This window comes from Rhinoderma darwinii, chromosome 5 (genome assembly GCF_050947455.1).
Source record: "Rhinoderma darwinii isolate aRhiDar2 chromosome 5, aRhiDar2.hap1, whole genome shotgun sequence".
Taxonomy (NCBI): Eukaryota; Metazoa; Chordata; class Amphibia; order Anura; family Rhinodermatidae; genus Rhinoderma; species Rhinoderma darwinii.
This window is the reverse complement of record NC_134691.1, coordinates 206,185,658-206,202,486: the sequence shown is the minus strand read 5'-3', so window position 1 is coordinate 206,202,486 and position 16,829 is coordinate 206,185,658. Positions and strand designations below refer to the sequence as shown.

Below are 16,829 nucleotides of genomic sequence, written 5' to 3'. Positions count from 1 at the left end.
ACACCCCTCAAGGTATTCACCTAGGGAAGTAGTGGGCATGTTAACCCCGCAGGTGTTTTGCAGGAATTAGTGTGCACTCGATGTTGCAGAGTGAAAATTGTATTTTTTACATAGCTATACCAATATGTGGTGCCCAGCTTGTGCCACCATAAAAAGACAGCTCTCTAATTATTATGCTGCGTTTCCTGGTTTTAGAAACATCCTACATGTGGCCCTAATCTTTTGCCTAGTCATTCGACAGGGCTCAGGAGTGAGAGAGTACCATGGGAAATTGAGGCCTAATTTGGCAACTTACAAAGTATTGGTTCACAATTGTGGGGTTCTGATGTGAAATAATAAAAAAAAAACTGAGTAGTGACCCCATTTTGGAAACTACATCCCTCAAGGCATTTATTAAGGGGTGTAGTGAGCATTTTCACCCCACAGGTCTTTTCCATAAATGATTGCGCTGCAGATGGTACAAAGTAAAAAAATTTCCCCAGATATGCCATTTCAGTGGTGAATATGTCATGCCCAGCTTATGCCACTGGAGAAAAATTGTTAAAAGGCTTCTTCCGGGTATGGCGATGCCATATATATGGAAGTAAACTCCTGTTTGGGCACACTGTAGGGCTCAGAAGGGAGGGAGCACCATTTGGCTTTTGGAGCGTGGATTTTGCTTGGTAGTAGTTTTGTTTGGCGTTTCTTTCACTGCACAATCTCACTGTGCTGTGGATCATGCTGGGCTGGAACAATGAGAAGTGTATGTCACTGATTGGTCACTGATTGGTCAGCCTCATACACTTCTTTACAACACCCACTTGGTCAAAAGTAAAAACACGCCCAGTTGGGCATTAAGAAACTAAATCTAAAATTGCTCATAACTTGCTCAAAAATGATCGTTTTTCAAAACAAAAACCACTGCTGTTATCTACATTCCAGCGCCGATCAGATTATGTAGGAGATAGGACACTTATAATCTGGTGACAGAGCCTCTTTAACTAATTTTATCTTTTCATAGACATAGTGGCATGAGGGCTGTTTTTTTTGTGGGACGAGCTGTAGTTATTATTGGTACCATTTTGGGGTACATGCGAGTTTTTGATCACTTTTTATCCTATTTTTTGGGAGGCAAGGTGACCAAAAAACAGCAATTCTGGCATAGTTTTTTTTATACAGCGTTCACCATGCGTTATAAATACTTGTTAAAGAGGCTCTCTCACCAGATTTTCAAACCCCTATCTCCTATTGCAGCAGATCGGCGCTGCAATGTAGATAACAGTAACGTTTTTTTTTCCAAAAACAAGCATTTTTGGCCAAGTTATGACCATTTTTATATTTATGCAAATGAGCCTTTCTTAAGTACAACTGGGCGTGTTTAAAGTTATGTCCAAGTGGGTGTGTATTGTGTGTGTACATCTGGGCGTTTTTACTTGTTTTACTAGCTGGGCGTTGTGAATAGAAGTGTATGATGCAGCATCATCCACTTCTCTTCGTTACCACCCAGCTTCTGGCAGTTCACAGACACACAGCGTGTCCTCGCTCATCCGACGCGATGAAGTTCCTGTGGGAGGAAGTGAGTGACGTCACAGCGTGATCTCGTGAGGACACGCTGTGTGTCTGTGAACTGCCAGAAGCTGGGTGGTAACGAAGAGAAGTAGATGATGCTGATTCGTCAGCATCATACACTTCTATTCACAACGCCCAGCTAGTAAAACAAGTAAACACACCCAGATGTACACACACAATACACGCCCACTTGGACATAACTTTAAACACACCCAGTTGTACTTAAGAAAGGCTCATTTGCATAAATATAAAAATGGTCATAACTTGGCCAAAAATGCTCGTTTTTGAAAAAAAAAAACGTTACTGTTATCTACATTGCAGCGCCGATCTGCTGCAATAGGAGATAGGGGTTTGAAAATCTGGTGACAGAGCCTCTTTAACATCTGCGGGTTAGTACGATTCTGGCGATACCAAATTTATAGTACTTTTTATGTTTTACAACTTTTTGCACAATAAAATTACTATTAGGCCTCCGGTTGCCATTGCAGCCACCGACACTCCGGCGACTTCATTGCTAGGGTGCCGATGAGCTGCAAACACCTTAAAGAGGCTCTGTCACCAGATTCTCAAATCCCTATCATTGCATGTGATCGGCGCTGCAATGTAGATAACAGTAACGTTTTTTTCAGAATCCTGACACTTCTGAATCCTTTCTGTGAGATTACAACAAGCCACGCATAATCTCGCAAGATTACGAGGTAAACGAGATTTCGTTTCCCTTGCTGGAAATCTCACAGAAAAGATTCAGAAGTGTCAGGATTCTGAATACACATGAAGTCCAGGCTGGATGGTCATGTGTATTCATTATCAGGACACTTGTGTATGTGGCTGCACATCGTTCTAGTAAGGACACTATGTGCTGTGCAAATGAATGGAGAGGAGTGTATGACGCTGACTGGTCACTGATTGGTCAGCATCACACACGTAAACACGCCCAGTTAAAAACACAATACACGCCCAGTTGGACATACGAAAAAAAACACGCCCAGTTGTCCATTTCAAACCTCATTTGCATATATATAAAATAGCTCATAACTTGGCCAAAAATGAACGTTTTTAAAAAAAAACAAAAACACGTTACTGTAATCTACATTGCAGCGCCGATCACCTGCAATAGCAGATAGGGGTTTCAGAATCTGGTGACAGAGCCTCTTTAAATGCAGCGATCGCTTTTGACCGCTGCATTTAAAGTGTAGCTAAACGTTTGACAAACTTCAGACGTGTCAGAAGTTTGGATTAGTGGGGGTCCGAGCACTGAGACCCCCACCAATCGCTAGAACGAAGCAGCTGAAGCGTTCATGTGAGCACTCAGCCACTTTGTGTCGGTTTGGCTTTTTCCGGAAAGCCGATGTATCGGAGTACGAGCTCATAGACTTTCTATTGAGTCCGTACACTATACATTTATTTCCGGAAACAGCCGAACAGACACGAAGCAGCTGAGCGCTCACACATGAATGCTTCAGCTGCTTTGTTCTAGCGATTGGTGGGGGTCTCCGTGCTCGGACCCCCACTAATCCAAACTTCTGACACGTCAGAAGTTTGTCAAACGTTTAGCTACACTTTAAGGGGTTAATGGCAGGGATCGAAGCTTTCAGTCCCCGCCATTACAGCAGGGTGTCAGCTGTCAGATACAGCTGACATCCGGGGATGATGGCACCGACTCAGATTCTGAGCCGGTGCCATCAATTTGTCGTAAGTATACGACATTTTGCGGGAAGCACTGGCTTTCCCTGACGTATACTTACGACAAATGTCGGGGAGCGGTTAATAATGAGTTTTTTCCTTGTAAAAGTAGTAAAATATATAAAAAAACCTTTATAAATTTGGTATCGCTGTCATCGTATTGACCCGCAGAATACTTAACATGCCGTTTTTACCATACGGTGAACGCCATAAAAACAAAACCACCCAAAATATTGAGGAATCACTGTTTTTTTTGCCTATTCCGCCCCACAAATATTTTTTCCCAGTTTCCCACTACATTATATGGTACAATAAAGGGTGCTGGGAAAATCTACAACTCGTTTTGCAAACAACAAGCCCTCATACGGCAATATTGATAGGAAAATATTAAAAAAGTTACGGCTTTTGGTAGGTGGGAGGAAAGAACAAAAGTGAAAAATGGTTGCGGCGGGAAGGGGTTAAGTGACACACAGGCCGGATCATTAAGGGGTTAAGGAGAAAATAAGGACATGGGGATTTGAGTCAAAAGCAGGGACTGTTTGGAGATATTTTACTTTATTATGAAACCAACCTCAAGTCTAAATAGAAAAATGGTGGAGGAAACCAGATAACCGCACCGCCACAGGTTAACTTCAAATTGTTGTAACCAACTTTAACATGTGCACGTCTTCACACCTTAGAAAACGAAGCAAAGCCATCAGAACGGACTCGTCTCGTTCTACCACATTGCTAATTCGAAATGGGCGGGCAAAAGGGAAGCTACGTCACTTATGGGCTTGTCACGTGACCATGATGTCATCAAGATCCTCCAGCTCTATAGGAACTAGTCGTTACCAATCTAGCAGGCTGGAGAAATCTATGGTGTAAAGTGTGTGAACTGCAGAGCCCCCGCTGCTTCCTCAGGCATATTGACCATGAGACACGCCATTTTCCTGCCTCTCAGTGACCCGGCCTGCGTCCTAGTTCTTTTGGTAAGTGACCTGATTTTCACGAGAATTTAATAACAGAGCTCTGCCTTCCATTTCGCTGTGTGTGCGGGGTTTCCTGCTTGTATGTGACCGTGTCCGTTCAGCGTTGCAGTTTCACCTGACAGCACGCTATAGTACTGGTCTATTTTCACGACCTCCCGGCGTGCACTGCGCTGTATTGCGGCGTTAGGCTTGTTCCTACGCCGCATATTCTTGGATATCATGGCTAAAATCACACAGCCACACTCCCCGGGCCCAACGCAACCCCCGGTCCCTAGTCTCACAGTGGTTCCCTCGACTCCTCCGACCAATCACAGTCCGGTTCTCTGGAGTCCTGTGTTGTGTCTCCATGTGATTGGCTGATAACCCGGAACTCGGTGCTGCACCGGCTCTACGCTCGGGTAGTGCTGGTTGTATGCGGGGCGTTGAGACTGGCTGCAGCTTCTCGTGTTTTATTTATATCACCAAGGGACGTATATAGCGACTCTGTAAAGCTGAGGAGGTCCAGCGGTGGAATGTTGAACTAAACACCTATACTGAAGGGTCTCTTCAATGGCTGTGACACACAGTGCTAGTATCTATAAATAGTGTATGGGCAGAGTTAATTTCTTAGTTGGTCAGGTTCATGCAGTGCGTTTTTTTTTGTTTTTGTTTAAGAGGCTCTGTCACCAGATTATAAGTGCCCTATCTCCTACATAATGTGATCGGCGCTGTAATGTAGATAAGTGTTTTTATTTAGAAAAACTATCAATTTGGACCAAGTTATGACCTATTTTAGATTTATGCTAATGACTTCTGGGTTTGTTTTTCGCTTTCGATCGTTTTTCTAAATAAAAAGCATTACTGTCACCTACATTACAGCGCCGATTACATTTATGTAGGAGATAGGGCACTTATAATGTGGTGACAGAGACTCTGTCACCACATTATAAGTTCTCTATCTCCTACATAAGGAGATCGCGCTATAATGTAGGTGACAGTAATGCTTTTTATTTAGAAAAACTATCTATTTTTGCCACTTTATGAGCGATTTTTAGCTTTATTCGAATTCATTTCTTAATGCCCAAGTGGGCGTGTTTTTACTTTAGACCAAGTGGGCGTGTTTTTTACTTTAGACCAAGTGGGCGTTGTACAGGAGTGTATGACGCTGACCAATCGGCATCATGCACTCCTCTCCATTCATTTAGGCAGCGCATAGTGACACTGCACTGTCTAAACACTTCAGTAACGTTAATATGTCAGTATAAGGCCCCATGCACACGACCGTAAAAAAACTCAGTTTTTGCGGACCGCAATTGCGGTCCGCAAAAACGAAGCCATTCACTTTCATTGAACACTGACACCTTTCTGTAGCACTACGGAAGGGTGTCCGTGCCGTGGAAATGTTCCATAATTCCCGGAACATGTCCATTCTTTCGCATTTTGCGGGCCGTGCTCCCATACTTTGTATGGGAGCACGGCCCGAAAATGCGTCTGTCAGTCAGCGGCCGGCCGTGCCCGCAATCGTGGGCCGTGATTGCGGGCATGGTCGTATGCATGGGGCCTAAGACAGCACATAGCGAACAACGCAGTGTCACTATGCGCTGCCTAAATGAATTGAGAGAACTGTATGACGCTGATTGGTCAGCGTCATACACTCCTCTACAACGCCCACTTGCTCTAAAGTAAAAACACGCCCAGTTGGGCATTAAGAAACTAATGTAAAAATAGATTGTTTTTCTAAATAAAAAAAGCACTGCTGTCACCTACATTATAGCGCCGATCTCCTTATGTAGGAGATAGGGCACTTATAATGTGGTGACAGAGCCTCTTTAAGGCGAAACCAGAAGTGGATCCCTAACGAAGGAAAAGCATGAAGGAAATCCTTAGGTCTCGTGCATGTGGCTTTACTACTTATGTTGTGTTGTACTGATACATAGAGTAATACCATACTGTACGTCTGCGTGATTTCATACAGCTACGTTATGAATCTGCAAGAAAACTAATTGTGGCGTGCTCCATCCCAAGCCACGTTACACAGCTATTCTACCCTAGACGTGTTGTTTCTAGGTTACAATAAGGCGGCTCACAGAGTCTCCGCACTATGGCACGTGGAGTGCCTACATGCATGATCCCATAGGCCCTGTTCACACTTAGGAATTTGCAGGCGGAAAAAAAATCTGCAGATTTTGAACTGTCTGCACTTTCTTGCCGCGGTTTTTGTGGCGTTTTTCGCCCACGGCCATTGAGGGCTGCGGGCAATAAACGCTGGGAAAAACGCTTTCTCTGCCTTCCATTGATTTCAATGGGTGGTCAGAGGCAGAACCGTGGCAAGAAAGAACATGCCGTATAAGCCGTCGCGGGTCAAAACACCTTCGCCTCCCACTGAAATCCATGGGAGGTGGTTTTGGATGTTTTTTGGTGCTGATTCTGATGAGGTTTCTGCGTCAGGAAGCTCTGTGTGACCTGGCCCCTATACTACACTGTGAACAAGGTCTCAGAGTTCAGTTAAAGTCTGTGTGCACGTTTTAAGTTATTTTTACTTTTTAAGATACAGCTGCTTTGTATCTGTATACAGAGCAGCTGTATCTAGCGCTTAAACCTGTATCCGCTAGGTTAGGGGAACTAACTTGTTCAGTGTCAGTGGGTCCTGCATGACACGCAGGATCGAGCGGTTACTGGTCACATCTAACTTCGTAACTTAGATGTGATCGATAACAGGTGGATCCTGCATGTCAGACATGCAAAGGGCTTTCTGAAGACAGGAGTCACCAGCCAGAGGGCTTGTGGTGCTCTGCCCAGGGACTCCATAGTTGAAAGCCCCTGACATCACTGTCCATATATGGAAAGTGATGTCACGGGCTTCCCCTGGTTCAGGGCTTGACCTTAGTCATGTGACCGCTTGCTAACCCGAAATTCCAACTTCCTCCCCAGACCCATCCATCAGCTCCAAGTTCCTGTTCTCAGTGTACGGTCACCTCACGTATGACGTAACTGTACCACGTGTTTATGTGTAGTGAAATTTCCTCCTATTTAGAGCATGTGTGGTTGACACACTCGTTGTCCAACACGCATGCTCTGTTATTGCAAGGGTTGGTTGGAGTAAGTCCCCTGGGAGGAGAAACACAGGAAGAGAACGGAAACTAACATACTGCGGTAAACAAACCTCCAAAGGTAAACAATAGGGCGTAATGTTACTAGACATATTTTTAATCAAGAAAACTATATTCACAGTGCACTAATACACTAAAAGAGAAGCGCTGCATTTCAACCCCTTTTAACCCTTTAGGCGTTTCACAGGAATTATAGCAAAGTAGAGGGGAAATTCACAAATTAAATTTTTTATTGCCGAAATGAATTTGTAATACGTTTTTTTTTCTGTAACACAAAGTATTACGAGAGAAACGCAACTCAATATTTATTGCCCAGATTCTGCAGTTTTTAGAAATATCCCACATGTGGCCCTAGTGCGGTAATGGACTGAAGCACCGGCCTCCGAAGCAAAGGAGCACCTAGTGGATTTTGGGGCCTTCTTTTTTTTATTTTTTTTATTTTTTTTTTACAATATATTTTAGGCACCGTGTCAGGTTTGAGGAGGTCTTGTTGGGCCAAAACAGTGGAACCCCCCCCCAAATGTTGCCCCAACTTGGAAACTACACCCTTCAATACATTTTTCCAGGGGTACCGTGAGCATTTTGACCCCACAGGTTTTTCTGCTGAATTTAGTGGAATTCGGCCATGAAAATGAAAAAGTCCTACTTTTTTTCTAAAAAAACATAGAAATGTTTAAATTTTTACTAGGAATAAAGGAGAAAAAGAACCCGAACATTTGTGAAGCAATTTCTCCCGATTATGGCAACACCCCATATGTGGTAATAAACTGCTGTTTGGACACACGGCAGGGCTCAGAATGGCTGGAGCGCTATTTGGCTTTTCGATCTCAAATTTAGCAGGAATGGTTTTCGGTGCCATGTCGCATTTGCAAAGCCCCTGAGTGACAAACAGTGGAAACACCCCAAATCTGACCCCATCTGGGAAACGACACCCCTTAAGGAATCTATCTAGGGGTACAGTGAGCATTTAGACCACACAGGTCTTTTGTAGAATTTATTAGAATTAGGCAGTGAAAATGAATATCAGCATTTTTTTCACTAAAATGTTGCATTTTTTTTCATTTTCACAAAAGATAAAGGTGGAAAAAGCCGCCCAACATTTGTAAAGCAATTTCTCCTGAGTATGGCTATACCCCACATGTGGTCATAAATGTTTTTCGTTTTTCCCTCCCCACTTTCCAAGAAGCATAACTTTTTTTTCATTTTTCGGTCAATAGAGTGGGGGCTTATTTTTTGCGGGTGGAGTTGTAGTTTCTATTGAAACCATTAAAACAACCATTTAATGTACTGGGAAACTGAAAATAAAAATCTTTGCAGGCTGGAGGAATCATTGTTTTTTGGGCTTTCACGGCGCGGTAAACGACATCTTTATTTTTCCTCGACTCAATACGATTACGGCGATACCAAATTTATATATATATATATATATATATATATATATATTTTTTTTTTTTTTGTTTAAATTAAAAAAAAAATTGTTTCACCACATTCCAAGAGCCATAACTTTTTTTTCTCATTTATTGAGCGGTGTGAGGGCTTATTTTTTGCGGGACGAGCTGTAGTTTTTATTGGTACCGTTTTTTTTGAACATACAACTTTTTGATCACTTTTTATAACATATTTTTGGAGAGCTAAGGTGACCAAAAACTGCTATCTTGGCGTTTTAAATTCTTTTATTTTTTACAGCGTTCACCATGCGAGTTAAACAATGGTATATTGTAATAGTTTGGACTTTGACGGACGCGTCGATACCAGTTATGTTAATTTTTAATTTATTTTTTGTTTTGTTTTTTTAAATGTTCATTAACCCCTTAAGGACGCAGCCTAGTTTTGGCCTTAAGGCTCAGAGCCCATTTTTCAAATCTGACATATTTCACTTTATGTGGTAATAACGTCGGAATGCTTAAACCTACCCAAGCGATTCTGAGATTGTTTTCTCGTGACACATTGGGCTTCATGTTCGTGGTAAAATTTGGTCGATATATTCAGTGTTTATTGGTGAAAAATTGCAAAATGTAGAGAAAATTTTGAAAAAATTGCATTTTTCAGAATTTAAATGCATCTGCTTGTAAAACAGACGGGTTATACCACCCAAAATAGTTACTAGTTCACATTTCCCATATGTCTACTTTAGATTGGCATCGTTTTTTGAACATTTTTTTTTATTTTTCTTGGACGTTACAAGGCTTAGAACATAAACAGCAATTTCTCATATTTTTAAGAAAATTTCAAAAGCCTTTTTTTTAAGGTACCTCTTGAGTTCTGAAGTGGCTTTGTGGGGCCTATGTATTAGAAACCCTGATAAAACACCCCATTTTAAAAACTAGACCCCTCAAAGTATTCAAAACAGCAGTTAGAAAGTTTTTTAACCCTTCAGGCATTTCACAGGAATTAAAGCAAAGTGGAGGTGAAATTTGCAAATTTCATTTTTCTTGCTGAATTTCAATTTTATTCATTTTTTTTTCTGTAACACAGAAGGTTTTACCAGAGAAACACTACTAAATATGTATTGTCCAGATTCTGCAGTTTTTAGAAATGTCCCACATGTGGCCCTACTGCGCTCGTGGACTAAAACACAAGCCCTAGAAGCAAAGAAGCACCTAGTGGATTTTGAGTCCTCTTTTTTTATTAGAATATATTTTAGGCAGCATGCCAGGTTTGAAGAGGTGTTGAGGTGTCAAAACAGTAGGAATCCCCCAATAGTGACCCCATTTTGGAAACTACACCCCTCAAGGAATTCATTTAGGGTTGTTGTTACCATTTTGACCGCACAGTTTTTTCACAGCACGTATTTGAATTGGGCTCTGAAATGAAAAAAATGTCATTTTTTCCAATAAAATGTCATTTGTGATCAAAATTTCTTATTTTCACAAGGAACAAAATACCCCATTTTGTTGCCCAATTTGTCCTTAGTGTGGCAATACCCCATTTGTGGTGATAAACTGCCGTTTTGTCCCATGGGAGGGCTCAGAAGGAAAGGAGCGCTATATGTTTGTTGGAGTCCAGATTTTGTTGGATTGGTTTTCGGGTGCCATGTCGCATTTGCAGAGCCTCAGAGGTATCAAAGCAATGGAAACCCACCAAAAGTGACCCCATTTTGGAAACTACACCCCTCAAGGAATTCATTTATGGTGGTTGTTAGCATTTTGACCACACAGTTTTTTCACAGCACCTATTTCAATTGGGCTGTGACATTAAAAAAATGACATTTTTTCCAATAAGATGTAATTTTTTACCAAAATTTCTTATTTTCACAGGGAACAAAATACTCAATTTTGTTGCCCAATTTCTCCTGAGTGCATCAATACCCCATTTGTGGCAATAAACTGCCGTTTGGGCCCATGGGAGGCCTCAGAAGGGAAGGAGCGCTGTGTGTTCTTTGGAGTACAGATTTTGCTGGTTTGGTTTTCGGGTGCCATGTCGCATTTGCAGAGCCCCAGAGGTATCAAAGCAATGGAAACCCACCAGAAGTGACCCCATTTTGGAAACTACACCCCTCAAGGAATTCATTTATGGGTAATGTGACCATTTAGACTCCATAGTTTCTTCACAGAACTAATTTGAATTGGGCTGGGAATTAAAAAAAAATATATTTTTTCCAATAATATGTCATTTTAGCTCAAAAATTCTTATTTTCACAAGAAATAAAATACTCCATTCTGTTGCCCAATTTGTCCTGAGTGCGGCAATACCCCATTTGTGGTGATAAACTGCCGTTTGGGCCCATGGGAGGGCTCAGAAGGAAAGGAGCGCTGTGTGTTCTTTGGAGTCCAGATTTTGCTGGATTGGTTTTCGGGTGCCATGTCGCATTTGCAGAGCCCCAGAGGTATCAAAGCAATAGAAACCAACCACAAATGACCCCATTTTGGAAACTACACCCCTCAAGGACTTCATTTATGGGTGTTGTGACCATTTTGACCCCATAGTTTTTTCACAGAACTTATTTGAATTGGGCTGGGAATGAAAACAAAATTATTTTTTTCAAATAATATGTAGTTTTGGCTGAAAATTTCTTATTTTCACAAGAAACAAAATACCCCATTCTGTTGCGCAATTTGTTCTGAGGGCCGCAATACCCCATTTGTTGTGATAAACTGCCATTTGGGCCCATGGGAGGGCTCAGAAGGAAAGGACCACCATTTGGCCTACTGGGGATTTTCTAGTGCGAAGTCATGTATGCAGAAGCCCCTGAGGTACCAGAACAGTTGAAACCCCCAAGAAGTGACCCCGTTTTAAAAACTACACCCTTAAGGCATTCATCTACATGTGTAGTGAGCATTTTGACCGGAGACCTACACCCCATAAACTGTAATGTGGGTTCTCCCGGATATGGCAATACCCTACATGTGGCTCTTATCAGCTGCCTGGACACACAGCAGGGCCCAGAGGGGAAAGACGAGGGGGGATAAGCTGTGTGGAGTGCATCAGGGTAAGTAAAATTGGGGTAAATTATAAACCAAGGGATGTATGATAAATTTTAAAACACTTTCATACAGAGCTCTGGTTATTCGGGACACGTGTCACATTGATATATTGTGTCCTCCCTTACCCCCTCTTATAGCAGACTTTGCACCTCTTTTGACTTTTTCCCTTCTTGCCAGTTTGGGGAACTTCTCCTGGAAAGTGTTGCCCTGGTACGATGCGTGTGGGCTCGCTTCCAGAAGTACTGGGTGCCCCCCCTTCTAAGTCCCTAAAGATTAGGTTCTTGATAATCACCTCTTGAAATTCCAGGAAAGTTCCCGTCTGGCCTGCACATCGACGTAGCATGTACGCATTGTACAATGCCATCTGTATGATGTGCCCGGCCAGCTTCTTATACCACACCGCATGGCGCTGTAGGGCTTCAGGACTTGATTTGACAAGTCCATCCCTCCCATGTACCTATTGTAGTCCAGGATGCAGTCTGGTTTGGGGGTGGCCTTTCTTTCATATATCCTAAACCTGTAGGTATACCCTGATGCACTCTCACAGCTTATACATCTTCACGCCATACCTTGCCCTCTTACCCGGCAGGTACTGGCGGAATTGAACCCTCCCTTTAAAATGTACCAGGGACTCATCAATAGAAATACACTTCTCAGGGGTGTATGCTGGGGAAAACCGGGCACTGGAACGGTCTAATAGGGGTCTCCGTTTATACAAACGGTCAAAACTGGGGTCATCTCGGGGTGGGCACGGCTCATTATCAGTATAATGTAAGAAGCGAAGTATTGCCTCATTTATTTATTTTTTTAGGTTCCAGTTCAGTTCTGAAGTTGCTTTGAGGGGCCCATATATTAGAAACACCTATCAAACACCCCATTTTAGAAACTAGACCCCTCAAAGTATCCACAACAGCATTTAGAAAGTTTATGAACCCTTTAGGTGTTTCACGGGAATTTAGAGCAAAGTAGAGGTGAAATTTACATTTTTTTTTTTGTCAGAAAATCCTCTTTATACCATTTTTTTTTTATAACACAAAAGGATTTATCAGAGAAACGCAACTTAATACGTATTGCCCAGATTCTGCAGTTTTGAGAAATATCCCACATGTGGCCCTAGTGCGGTAATGGACTGAAGCACCGGCCTCCGAAGCAAAGGAGCACTTAGTGGATTTTGAAGCATCTTTTTTATTAGGCACCATGTCCGGTTTGAAGAGGTCTTGTGGTGCCAAAACATTGGGAACCCCCCAAAAGTGACCCCAATTTGGAAACTAGACCCCTTGAGGAATCCATTGTAGTTTTCTTGGGGTGCATGCGGCTTTTTGATCAGTTTTTATTCTATTTTTAGGTGGCGTGGTGACTAAAAAACAGCAATTGTACGATTGTTTTATTTTTCGTTTTTTTTTACAGCGTTCACCGTGCGCTATAAATGACATATTCACTTTATTCTGCGGGGCGATACGATTACGGCGATACCAGATGTTTATAGTTTTTTTTTTTATGTCTTATGGCGTTTGCACAATAAAATACGTTTTGTAAAAAATCATTCACTTTTTGTGTTACCTTATTCTAAGAGCCATAACGTTTTTATTTTTCAATCAATAAAGCCGTGCGAGGACTTATTTTTTGCGTAACGAACTGTAGTTTCGATCAGTACCATTTTTCGGTACATGCGACTTTTTGATCTCTTTTTATTCCATTTTTTGGGAGGTGAAGTGACCAAAGAATTGTGATTGTGGTTCGGTTTATTATTTATTTTTTTTACGGCGTTCACCGTGCGGGATAAATAATGAAATAATTTTGTAGTTCAGGCCGTTACGGACGCGGCGATACCAATTATGTATAGTTTATTTGTTTGTTTATATATTTTTATTAATAATAAAGGACTGATAAGGGAAAAAGGGGGATTTTTACTTTTAATACTTTTAAATCTTTTATTTTCTTATTTTTACACAACTTTTTTTAACTTTTTTTTAACTTTATTACTTTGTCCCACTAGGGGACATGAGGGCAGGAGGCTCTGATCGCTATTCTAATACACTGCACTACATGCGTAGTGCAGTGTATTAGAACTGTCAGCTACTCACTGACAGCAAGCATAGTGGGTCCTGACGTTGTCAGGACCCACTAGGCTTCCGTCTATGGCATCGCCGGACGCCATTGTTTGGTGTCCGGTTGCCATAGTCACCATCGCCGGCCGCTATCGCGTAGCAGGCCGGCGATGGCAGCTTAACCCCTAAAAAGCCGCGATCTCTATAGAACGCGGCTTTTAAGGGGTTAATCAGCGGGGACACAGCGATCGGTCCCCGCTGTAGGAGCTGTGACAGCTGCTGAACAAGACAGCAGCGTCACAGCTCCTGTATGTGTCGGGAGGACGGCCGAAACGGCCGTTACTCCCGAGACGTACTATTACGGCATGGAGCGCGAACGATACAGCTGCCATGACGTAATAGTACGTCAAGGAGCGGGAAGGGGTTAAAAATATGTAATTTGACTGTTAGGCTGGGTTCACACGACCACATTAACGTCCGTAATGGACGGACGTATTTCAGCCGGAAGTCCCGGACCGAACTCAGTGCAGGGAGCCGGGCTCCTAGCATCATAGTTATGTACGATGCTAGGAGTCCCTGCCTCTCTGCAGGACAACTGTCCCGTACTGTAATCATCTTTTCAGTACGGGACAGTAGTTCCACGGAGAGGCAGGGACTCCTAGCATCGTACATAACTATGATGCTAGGAGCCCGGCTCCCTGCACTGAGTTCGGTCCGGGACTTCCGGCCGAAATACGTCCGTCCATTACGGACGTTAATGTGGTCGTGTGAACCCAGCCTCACTTTTTTTTTTTTTTTTACAAATTTTATTAGTCTCCCTAGGGGAATTGAACCAGCGATCATTAGATACTAATGTATTGCAGTATATTGTCATTTTTACAGGCTTCTGTCCGTTAGTTGTGGTGCGAAGAGGGGTTTATGCGCAGAGTAATGGAATGCAAAGTAAAGATTAGAATCTTCCACTGATATGCTATTTTAGTGCACAATATGTAGTGCCCATTTTGTTGCACTGAAGATCAATACCTCATAAACTGTTAAGCGGGTTCTCCCAGTTATGGTGATGCCATATATCTGTGGACGTAAACTTCTGTTCAGGCACGCTGTAGGGCTCAGAAGAGAGGGAGTGCCATCTGGCTTTTGGAGCACTAATTTTGCTTGGTAGTTTTTCTGTTTGGGGTTTTGCTGGTATTTCAATTTATAATGTGGGGGTATACATAAGCTGTGTGGCGTACATCAGGGCATAATAGGGTATAATGATGCGGTAAATAAATAATCCACAGATATGTGGCCGGTGTCGCACTGATAAATGGTGCCCAATCTTATCCGCTTTTGGAACACTGCACATTTTGTGTTGCCATATTCTGATGGTGATACCAAATATGTGTACTTTTTGTAACGTTTTAATTTTTTTCCTATAATAGACTTATAGGAAAAAAAAAATGTTTTTATTTTTACACTTGTTTATAAGATATTTTTATTAACTTTTTAATTATTTTTTTTATTTGTATGTCCCATTAGGGGACTTAAAGACTTGCAGCACTGATTGCTTCTAGAATACATTACATGCCTACAAAATGTAATGTATTCTAAGGGTATGTGCACACGATGACTGCATTTACGTAAATGCATGTACTGGCGTTATTCGCCGCGTCTTTTACGGACGTAATTTGGAGCTGTTCTTCATTGAAGTCAATGAAAAAACTGCTCCAATTACGTCCCAAGAAGTGTCCTGCACTAGCCCTAGCGACGTGTCCTAGCCCTAGCACTAGCGACGCGTAAAATGACAGGTCGCCGGCACAGTACATCGTAAGACCCATTGTAAGTAATGGGCAGATGTTTGCCAACGTATTGGAGGCGTTTTTTCAGACGTAATTCGAGGCGTAAAACGCCTCCATTACGTCTGAAAATAGGTCGTGTGAACCCAGCCTAACTGACAGTGATGTAATAGGAAGCCTATGAGGACCAGCCAGAGGATGTTCCTCATAGGCTTCTGTACGTGGCAGACCCGGAGGCCATTGTCTGGCCTCTGGTTGCCATGTCAACCGTCGGCAGCCCCCAAAATCGCATTGCTGGTGCGGCGGATATAGCTGTTAAACTCCAGACGTAACTGCACGTCGAGGTGCGCTAACTAACTTCTCTCCTTGACGTGCAGTTATGCCAAGGTGCGGGAAGGGGATAAACTCATTTTAAAAATAAGGTGGTCCTACAAGGTTTGCTTAAGGGGGTTTCCTACAATTGGAAATAATGGCATAATTCTAGGATATGCTATCCCTTTCTGATGGGTGGGTGTCCAACTGCTAGGATCTAAACACCGCATTAAAACCACTCCTCCTATTTTTATTTTTTTTGTTTTTTTTTCCTTTTAAAATAGGTTCATAGTGGGCTGACTTGGGTATTGTTTAAAAACCTTGTTGCCCATCATCGTATATAGTATTAGCGGTTTGGGAGGCGAAAATGTGAGGACAGACTCCCATAACATAATAGGTCTGTTTAAATTGGTTTTCCAGGCTCCTATATTACATTTATGCAATTTTTTTTGTAAAAGCCCAATTATTATTTTTTTGTTTCACCAAGTGGGCGCTGTAAAGAAAAGTGTATGACGCTGACCAATTGGCGTCATACACTTCTCTTCATTCATGCCCAGACTAAGTCACAGCATAGCGTGATCTCACGAGATCACACTGCGACGTCACTTACTCCTGCAGTTCCTTCACCGGAGCGACGGGAGAATGACCAGACATTCCCTCCAGCCGTGCCAGGACTGCTGCTGAGGAGGATAATCGTCCTGGTGGGGCTGGAGCCGATGTCTGGTCATTCTCCGGTGAAGAAACTGCGGGGGAAAGTGACGTCTGAGCGTAATCTAGCAAGATCAAGCTGTGCTGTGACTAAAGCTGGCCATGAATGAAGAGAAGTGTACAACGCTGATTGATCAGCGTCATGCGCTTTTCTTTACGACGCCCACTTGGTGAAACAACAAAAAAAACGCCCAGTTGGGCTTTTGCAAATAATTTGCATAAATGTAAAAATCTTTAGAACTTTGTAAATTAAAAGTTTTTCAAAAAACCC

General features: G+C 42.4%; 1 protein-coding gene across 1 annotated transcript in view; it reads left to right on the top strand.

The window, feature by feature from the left end:
* The first annotated feature begins 4,012 nt into the window (after positions 1-4,012).
* ERP44 (endoplasmic reticulum protein 44) overlaps positions 4,013-16,829 on the top strand; it is a 94,159-nt gene continuing 81,342 nt past the window's right edge. The window contains exon 1 of the mRNA XM_075826889.1: positions 4,013-4,202. Within this exon, the coding sequence (XP_075683004.1) occupies positions 4,146-4,202 (57 nt within the window). The 5' untranslated portion in view covers positions 4,013-4,145. The remainder of the gene's footprint in view (positions 4,203-16,829) is intronic.